The 10,529-nt window shown below is 39.2% G+C and overlaps 1 protein-coding gene across 1 annotated transcript in view; it reads right to left on the bottom strand.

Annotated features, from left to right (window-relative positions):
• COL19A1 (collagen, type XIX, alpha 1) overlaps positions 1–10,529 on the bottom strand; it is a 506,470-nt gene that overhangs the window by 34,352 nt on the left and 461,589 nt on the right. The window contains exons 46-47 of the mRNA XM_006835782.1: positions 6,258–6,302; positions 6,086–6,148 (exon numbers count right to left, since the gene is read on the bottom strand). Coding sequence (XP_006835845.1) covers positions 6,086–6,148; positions 6,258–6,302 — 108 coding nt within the window. The remainder of the gene's footprint in view (positions 1–6,085; positions 6,149–6,257; positions 6,303–10,529) is intronic.

Here is a 10,529-nt window from a genome sequence, read left to right as displayed (position 1 = left end):
GATTGGGCAAGTGGCAACATCAATGGGCTCAAGCATGGCAACAATAGTGAGGTTGGCCCAGGATCGGGCAGTGTTTCATTCTGCTGTGCATAAGGTTACTATGGGTCAGTACCAACTCGATGGCACCTAACAACAACAACAATACAAAGCTGGACAATGAATAAGGAAGACCAAAGAAGAATTGATGTCTTTAAATTATGGTGTTGGTGAAGAATACTGAATATACCATGCACTTCCAGAAAAACAAATAAATCTGTCTTCTAAGAAATATAGCCAGACTGCTCCTTAGAGGTGAGGATGCTGAGGATCTTAACATACTTGGGACGTGCTATCAGGAGGGGCCAATCCTTGCAGAAGGACATCATGCTTGGTAAAGTAGAGAGTCTGAGAAAATGAGAATGACCTTCCATGAGATGGACTGATACCGTGACTGCAACAATGGGGTCAAACAGCAATAATTGTGAGGATGGGCAGTCTTTGTTCTATTGTACATAGGATCTCTATGAGTTTAAAACCAATTCAGTAGCATCTAACAGTAACAATTCATTGACCTTGTGTAATTTACCTAACTTAAACAGCGTGAGTGGTGATGGTGGTGGTGTGCTGTCAAGTTGGTTCCAATTCATAGCAACCCTTTAGGGTTTTGGAGACTGTAAATCCTTACAGAAGCAGTCATGGAGCAGTTGGTGGATTTGAACTGTTGACCTTGTAGTTAGCCTCCCAATGTGTAACCCACTATGCCACCATGGTTCCTTTCAATAGCATTATGTGAGGATAATAATAACAGTGGTCTTATAGCTAAGGACTAAATGAAAGAACATGTAAAATTCATAGCCTGCCATAATCAAATTAATTTTCCTTAACTATTCTCTTAGTAGGAAGATTCTAAGAAATAAGCACCCTATAATGACTGGTGTATGAAATTCACATTTACCTTCTAACAAATTTTCTGGCACAAAGAATCATTCTTTGCAAATTGTCTCAGTTGATTCTGGGGAAATTTCATTATATGGGCAGAGCATGGTCCTACTATGAAATAGACTGTTATCTGGAAAGTGTTATTGTTCAGTAGGAAAACACCAAAGGAAAGCAAAAAATCTTTAATTACAGTTTTTGATAGTATTAAATAGTGAATTTTTGTTGGAAAGCTAGTGTTTTCCTGAACTTTACAAGATATTTCTGGAGGTGATAATAAAGTTCAGTCCTGCTCAGAGATTTATAAGATTGGGAGAACTATTGGCTGAGAGATGTAAGAAGGAAAAACACTTGGGGTCAAATCAAATACCTAGAGTCCAACAGCAGATGTGTTTTTGAGATTTGATTTGAAGAGGGAGATAGATCAAGGTGAGGAAAATGATTTCTTAACCAACAGGCAATTGCATGGACATGCTCCTGTGAAAAGCCTAGGAGACTTTTATTGCACTGGAATGGATTCGATGAGGATGGAACTGCAGACAACCGCATGTTTTCACTGCTGTAAATTACACTAAAGTCTGTCACAGTTGATAACCCAACCAAAGTCCCCCAGCCTTTCTGAAGCATCCTGGGAATTATCTAGAGTACTTAAACTAAGAACATGCTACCTGAAGTGTGCAGTTCAAAGAATTTATTACATCCAAGAACACAAGCACAAAGATAAAGCTGATTAGGGAGAGGATGTGAATGAAGCAACTGTCACTTGAATAAAAGAAGATAAATCTAGTGTAAAAAATGTAATTCATGTCTTTGGTAACAACATAAGAAAAGAAATAACCCTATAACCTTTTCTTCTGTCATACAATTCATCAAAAACTCTCACACATGCTCTCTTTTGTATATAAAGGTACTATTAACTTTCCATTCATAGTGTATTTGCTTCCCTCTCCTCTCATCTCACTTTTTTGGCAGAACCCCAATCCAAGGTAAAACTGACTTTCTGTCCACCTTGTGTCTTCTCAGCAGCTGGCTGTGGCTGAAAGAGAACAGGAACACTTGCTCGCTTATTCCAGTCTAAATGCCCAAGACCTGATTGAAAGCAGCCCCTTGCATTGCTCCGCCATCCTTCCATATTTTCTTAGTGAACTCCTTCCTTTTTCTCCAGAAGTACACATTTCCTATTCTTTTCTCCACTCCACACACTTAACTGACAACTTCTATTTTTGTTTCTTTTGAGAAAATAAATACAATCAGGAAAGAACCACCTCATCTTCCCTCCACAGTATCCACCAACCTGTACATAATTGTACTTCCTGCTCTTTTGTTAAAAAGGATCACCTGCCAATTTCCAGGAAGCCCAATTTCCACTTTTACATGGAATAACCATCTCTCCACTCCACAACCCCAAACCCCACTCAAAACGATCTTCATTCTCTTGTATCATCAAATCTCTCCATTTCAAGGGGATCATTCTTAATAGGGTACACCAAATGTTGTCATCTCTTCTATGAATAACCCCCAAGTTTCCAAATTCAATGAAGAATTATCAGGTGCCATGTCATTGATCTGTATGTTTATGATTCCTTCTTTGAATACTTTCTTCTCTTAACTTTCAGGAAACCCCATTCTCCTGGTTTTCTTCATGTTTCTTTGGATACTCCTTCTCAATCTTCTTTGCTGGTCTTTTTCCTAACAGTAACCTCTTCCCTTCCTTATTCACACTGACTTCATTTTGTGCAGAAACCAGTTGCTACCAAGTCAATTCTGACTCATGATGACCCCTTGGGGTTTTCAGAGTGGAACTGTGTTTCATAGCGGTTTCAATGACTGATATTTTAGATGTGGATCTCCAGAGTTTTCTTCTAAGGTGTCTCTGATGGATTTGAATTGCCGACTTTTGGTTACTAAGTGTGTAACCATTTTGTGTCACTCAGGGGCACTATTTAAATACCTACCTACAATAGTTGCTCCAGCTCTGCTCTTTCTCTGAATTCCAGACGCATAAATCTACCATTGTGGTGCTGTGGGATACAGTACTGAACCACAAGGTCGGTTTGAGCCATAAACTCAGTGGTTCAAACTCACCAGCTGCTCTTTGGAAACCCCATACAGGGTTGCTAGGAGTCATAACTGACTTGATGGCACTTAATAACAAAAATATTTCCACTGTGCACTTGACATTTTTCCTTGGATATCTACTGCTGTTGTTAAGTGCCATGTAAGCTTCTGAGTTGTTAAGTGTTAAGCTTCCAAGGAAAGGCTGGAGGGGCTGAACTGCTGACTTTGCAGTCTAGCACATTATCCTGCAGTGCCACATCAAGACTCCTGCGTATTCTTTTATTAACATATTCAACACAAAGAACTCTTGGTTTTCTCTCCCAAACTCACCTATGTCCAGTCTTTCCATCTCATTGTTTACAGCACTAGTCTCACAGAGTTGCTGAGATCCCCAAACCATAACTTCCACATTCAGTCCAGCTCTGCTTTCAATATACATCCTAACCCCCTTCCACAGGACCTTCTTGCTTTCATTTCTATTATTTCTCATGGGTGTTATGGTAGTATTTCCTCATTGTTCTCTGTTTCCACTTGACTCCCTGTAGTTTGTTAGCCACACAATAGTCAAAGTGATCATTAAAAACATAGTTTCTTTTCTTCCCCTATTACAAATGCTCCAGTGGGTTTCCATCACACTTCAGATGAAATCCATACTTCATTCCATGACTTACAAAGCCCTCATGGCCTGGCAGCTGCTTACCTCTCTCTTGATATCTTTCTCCTCTCTTCTTTTATGTATTCATTCTTTAATCTATGCCAGGCTTATTCCTCTACTAGTATTATTTTTATTTTCCTGAAAAAATGGTTTCCCAGACCTCCCCATGGCTTAAGCCCTCATGTCAAGTTTCTGCTCAAACAGTAGATCCCCTTTAACTATCTTATTTAAATGATACTCTAGTTATTCACCCTGCTGAGGTGTGTGCATGCAACTACCTATTTGCTTGTTGTTTGTGTCTCCATACTCAAATACAAACTCCACAAGGTTTTAGCTTCCAGAACAGTGCCTGACAAGTAGTAGGGACTGAGAAAACATTTTGTTGAATGAATAGCTTGTCTTTTTGAATAATTCTCCTGTGAACACAGAAACAAGCATTTATGAGATGACTTATAGTGATGGGGAATGGGGAATTGGCAAGAATAATTGAGAAGTGGAGACAGGGCCTGAAACTAATATTTATTGAGCATATTTATGGCCTGTAAGTACTTGCCACAATCATGTCACTTAAAGCTTCACAGGAACTATTTGAACTAGAATTCAAACCTAGATATCTGGACTGTAAACTATATGCTTTCTATTTTTCCATGCTGCTTCCACTGGGTGGATGGTGGCCAAGAAATGCACTGATCCTAAAGGTTTCACAGAAATGCTCAACCAGCCTCATGAATTCTGGACTACCTGTTCCCTTCAGTCCTTACCTTGCCTAACAATTCTTCTTCCCACACAATTCTTCTTCCCATACAAAACAAATAATCAAGGAGCAGTGACCTTCAATACCTAATGAACCTGAGAGTACAGGTATGTCTTATTCATCTTTTTACTCCCTTCAGAAGGGTTTAGCATATGTTGGGACTAGATGAATATGTGTCGAATTAGTAGGAATGATTATTAAGAGTGTCACATTGATACTATACATCAGTAGCCAAGAGCTTCTTTAGGACACAAAAGGAGGATATATTTGGCAGCAGTGATTTATGAAAGTGTCAAAACAAGGCCCAGAAAAAAAGAGAAATTAGAGAAAAGGGCTTCTACTTTAGTATTTAACTTAACATATGGGTGTTATATCTGTGAACCTTTGGTTTCTTTACATGTTGGGATGTGGTAGGCCATTTTGTTTTGTTAACTCTGCTGAGCACATTAGAAAAAAAAAAATTACGAGTCTAGGAGAAGTTAGCTAAGATGGTGACCTATTCAGATACACCACACTGTCTCTTTGCAACAAAAACCTGAGAAACCAATAAAATCTTGGAACATTAGCATGAAGTTAGAGGATAAAGAATTGATCAAACACTGATTGGAAGAAGAAACTAAATAAACATAAAAGCAGCAAACAAGGAAAGATATGGAGTGCAGGTGCCTTGTCAGCAGATCTGGCACAGTGTTGGCATTTTGAGGCAATACCAACAGCATTCTGGTGTGGAGAATAGGAATGGAATGTCACAGAATCTCCAGTAAGACTGAGACAAATGTTGACAAATCTGAGTGAAGCTAGGTGAGCAAAACATGAACTAGAATCAAGGAAAGTGCAGAAACTGGACAAGAACTTCAGAAACTAAGGTGACCACATAGCAGGGATGGAACCAGTGAACAGGGATAGAACTACTCATGAGTAATGGTCCCTGGTCATTTGGGTTAGGTACCCATGCAAAATGGAAGGTCTATGATGTGGTGGCTGAAGATGTTAGACTTTAGGCACTGCCCCCACTCCCTCCCTGCTAACATTGAGTTGGGGCAAGAACCAGATAATCAGCTTCACTCACCCAGGAATGCATGTGCACCCACACCAGTCACCAGTGACCGGAGGAGTGCATTCTCACCCCCACCCAACATCCTCCTGGTAATTTGAGGTGTCCTTCCTGCCCATCTGATCACAGAAAAACTCTCAACAATAAGAAAGTGTTGGTCCAGATGACTTCACTGGAGAATTTGACCAAACATTCAGAGAAGAGTTGACACTAATTCTATTCAAACTAACCTAGAACAAATAAAAGGATGGGCTACTTCCAAATTCATTCTGTGAGGAGAGCATTTCATTTCCTGAGAACCACTCTCTCAAGCTCCCATTTATCCATTTTCAGAATCTGTTCCCTAGAAATGATTTATTCAAAGTTTTGATTTTCTGAGGAGATAGGCAAGGAGGCAATGGTCAGAGCATTTCTAACATTGCCAGATTTCACTAGGTCAGAGGTACTTAAGGAGCCCTGGTAGCAAAGTGGACTAAGCATTTGGCTACTAACTGCAAAGCCAGCTGTTCAAGCCCACAAAGAGGAGACTGCCTGCTCCTGTGAAGATTGGGTCTTGGAGCACTCCTGGACAACTTCTACTCTGTCCATAGGGTCACTATAAGTCAGAATTCACTCAATGTTGGTGAGTTCAACTGGAAGAAGTACTTACTGGTTTTCCTGAGGGTCCTTCTGATCCAGGGAAACCTATGTCTCCAATGGGTCCTCTTGCACCCTATAAATATGTTCACAGACAAAAGTCAATTGCAAAGAAGTGCTTTAAAACTACACTCAAGTGAATTGTTAAGAACTTTTAAGAAAACGAACTGTTAGAGGCAACTCACTGGTTCACCTGGGGCTCCTGGAGGGCCTGGCACACCAGGCTTTCCCTGGTAAAGCAAATCAAAGAAAATGTTATGAGCAAAGTTCCTGAATGATACTCTACCTGACAACTGCATAGGCTGCTAGGGCTGTGGGTCTCTGAACTGAAATGGCATTCCTAAAAGAAAAAAGTCTGCAGGAATGTACTTATGTGTATATGGTGGGCCTGGGGGACAGGAAGCAAGAAGGAAGGATGTTTTTGAAAGTATTAAGCTAGTGTATTTTCATTACTGAAAAGTCACCTTGTGCCTATTTGTCTGGCAGTTCTTATTTATTTCAAGGGTAGGGAGGACACTAAGGGACAAAGAAGTCTTTGCATGGCTTTGAATTTCATAAGAGCAGTTGTAAATTCATAGTAAGACAGCTTGAAAACAAGCACATTTGATTTGAAAATCACTGTTTTGTTAAGAGGGAGAAGGAAATACTGGCTTGTTCTAAGAGTTCATAGCTTCAAAGATTGACCCTAGAGAGATCACAAAGTAGACAGAACACAGGGTGGGGACCAAAGAGAATGATGGGTCAGCAGAAACTGGAAGGAGAGAAATGCTGCAGTGTCCAGACCAGGCTTAGGAGGTTGCGTGGGTCTCTGAGGAGGAACTATAGCCCACCTCTTGGACCTAATGTATTTGGTAAAGGTGGATAGGGTGGAGAGGTATGTATGGGGCTGAAACCATAAAAATTCCAGTAAAGGGAATCTGAAATGGTATTTTTTTTGTGTGTGTTTTGCTGTGCAGAATTCTGGGAGAAGCCCACCTGACAAATACAGTTATGGGTGAATGTGAATGAAGCTTAGGCAGACACAGATATGAGATAGTATTCCTGGCACCCCACAAACTGTGTATGTGAGCAGGAGTTCTAAAAGTTCCTCTGGGTTCAAGTTAGATGATATGCTAGAGCTGAAAAGATCAATGCTCAGAAGGGTCTTAGAGAGGAGGTATGTGGATGTGGACTGCTCAGGTCAGACCTTATAACCTGAGATGAAGTGAATACAAGGACATTGATGGCAGGCAGCAGCAAACACAGAGGTCAGGTAGTATCAAGGGAGGCCTGAGGACCTGGGGAGAATATGCTGACCCTAAGCCCCAACCACTGCCAACATTTATAGAGGTTTCCTCCTGTGTGCCCATCTTGGGAGAAGGACAAAACAAATCCCTGACAGGCTTGAATATGATGGAAAGGGACAGAGTGGTCTGGTCTAGAAGAGCAGGGATGTACTGTTTGAGTGGGCAGGCCTTACCCTGCTTTAGGTAGAACAGTCTCCTCCTAACTATATTAGGTTTGTTGTTGTTGTTGTTAAGCGCCTTCTAGTCAGTTCCGACTCATAAAAACTCTGTATAGGGTTTCCAAGGAGTGGCTGGTGAACTTGAACCACCGACCTTGTGGTTCAAACCAACCGTGAAGGCCAGTGCATTAACCCACTGTGCCATACAGGAGTCACAAAAAAGTTCTGTTATATAAAAATAATGGCTCGTTTTAAAATTACTTAGTTACCTATTTCTGCAATTGTCCATTCATTCTCTTAGTTGAGATTTGGATACTGCTTTTTAAGGGGTTAATTAAAAAGCATAATTTGTATATCTTAGAGATTGAGGCAGGACTGCTGGGATTGTCTTGACTCCTTGGCAAACTAAATGCTGCAGAAGTTGACATAAAATACTCTGCAGCATGATATTTTGGACTTTTGGGATTTGAAACAACCTGGATGTTAGTAACTAGGGAGAGGAGTTGTGATTTTATTTAATAAACTATAGCATAAAACAAAACAAAACAAAAGAATCTTAGAAAAACACTGAAAGCAGATGTATCAGATCCTAAAGTAACAGCTGCAAACATCCATTAATAGTCAGAACATGGAATGGATGAAGTCTGAATCTAGGAAAATTGGAAGTGGTCAAAAAGAAAATGGAACCCATAAAGATGAATATTCTAAGCATTAATAAGCTGAAATAGACTGATATTGGTCATTTGGTCTACTATTCTGGGAATGACACATTCAAAAGGAATGACATCACATTCGTCATCAAAAAGAACATTTCAAGATCTATCTTGAGGCACAATGTTGTCTGTGATAGGATATTACCCATAATATCTGTGAAGGAAGACCAATTATTTCCATTATTATTTAAATTTATCCACAACCACTAAAGATAGTGATGATGAAATTGAATAATTCTACCAACTTCTTCTATCTGAAATTGATCATACATGCAATCAAGTTGTATTGATAATTGCTGATGGTTACAATGGAAAGGTTAGAAACAAATAGGATCAGTAGTTGGAAAATATGACCTTGGTGACAGAAATAATGCATGAGATCACATGCCAGAAATTTGCAAGACCAATGACTTGTTCATTGCAAATATCTTTCTTAAACAACATAAAAGGCAGTTACACATATGGGCTTCATCACATGGAATACATAGGAATCAAATTGATTTCATCTATGGGAAGTGATGTTAGAAAAGCTGTTGAACAAAGCATTAATTGCCTTCATATCCAAGTTCAGGCTGAAGCTGAAGAAAATTAAAACAAGTCCATGAGAGTCAAGATATGACCTTGAACATATCACACCTGAATCTAGAGATCATGTCAAGAACAGATTTGATGTATTAGACACTAATGACAAAAGACCAGAAGAGTTGTCAAATGACATCAAGAACATCATATAGGAAGAAAGCAAAGGGTCATTAAAAACAAAAAAAAAAAACAACAAGAAAGAGGGAAAAGACCAAAATGGATGTCATAAGAGACTCTGAAACTTGGTCTCCAGTGCAGAGATGCTACAGCTAATGGAAGAAGTGAGGAAGTAGAAGTGGTGAATAGAAAATTTCAAATACAGACAAAGCCAAGTATTATAATGAAATATGCAAAGACCTGGAGTTAAAAAACCAAAAGGGAAGAACACACTTAGCATTTCTCAATCTAAAAAAATTAAAGAAAATATTCAAGCCTTGATTTGAAATAGTGACGACTCTATGGGTACTTAATAACAATGGGCAAAATATTGAATGAAGCAGAAAGAATGAAAAACAGATGGAAGGAATACAGAGTCACTACACCAAAAAGAAATAGTTGATGTTCAACCATTTCAAGAGATAGCATTATGATCAAGAATGGATGACACTTAAAGAAGAAATACAGGCTGCTCTGAAGGTATTGGCAAAACACAAGGCTCTAAGAATTGATGGAAAGGAGCTCTAGTAGCATAGTAGTTACAAGTCGGGCTGTTAACCTCAAGGTCAGCAGTTTGAAACTATCAGCCGTTCCATGAGAGAAAGATGAGGCTTTCTGCTCCCATGAAGATTTCTGCTCCCATGAAGATTTACAGCTGTGAGTCGGAATCAACTCTAAGGCACACCACCACCAAGAATTGATGGAATACAAGTCTTTCAACAAACCACACACCACTGAGGCACTCATTCATCTATGCCTAGAAATTCGGAGACAGTTATCTGTTCAACCAATTGGAAAAAAATCCATATTTGTGCCCATCCCAATGAGAGGTGACACAATAGAATGCAGAAATCATCGAACAATTATCATTAATATCACATGCAAGTAAAATTTTGCTGAAGATAATTTACAAATGACTGCAACGGTACATTGACCGGGAACTGCCAGAAACTCAAGCAGGATTTAGAAGAGAATGTAGTACTAGAGATATCATTGGTGATGTAAGATGGATTTTGGCTGAAAGCAAAGAATACCAGAAAGATGTTTCCTTGTATTTTATTGACTATGCAAAGGCTTTTAAGTGTATGGATCATGACAAGCTATGGATAACATTTTGAAGAATGGGTATTACAGAACATTTGATTGTGCTCATGAGAAACCTGTACATAGATTAAGAGGCAGTGATTCAAACAGAACAAGAGGACACATAATGATTTAAAAGCATGAAAGGTTTGCACTAGAGTTGTACTGTTTCACCATACTTATTTAATCTGTATGCTGAGCAAATAATCTGAGAAGCTGGATTATATGAAGAAGAGATTTTATGGCATCAGGATTGGAGGAAGACTTATTAACAACCTGAGATATGCAGATGATTCAACCTTGCTTGCTAGAAGTGAAGAGGACTTAAAATACTTACTGATAAAGATAAAAAACCATGGCCTGCATTATGAATTGTGCTTCAATGTAAAGAAAACAATTATCCTCACAACTGGACCAATAAACAACATTATGATAAATGAAGAAAAGATGTTGTTGTTAGGTGCCATCAAGTCAGTATG

This window comes from Chrysochloris asiatica, unplaced genomic scaffold (assembly GCF_000296735.1).
Source record: "Chrysochloris asiatica unplaced genomic scaffold, ChrAsi1.0 scaffold00019, whole genome shotgun sequence".
In the NCBI taxonomy this organism is placed as follows: Eukaryota; Metazoa; Chordata; class Mammalia; order Afrosoricida; family Chrysochloridae; genus Chrysochloris; species Chrysochloris asiatica.
The sequence above is the reverse complement of the archived record's forward strand: the minus strand, read 5'-3'. Positions and strand labels throughout refer to the sequence as shown.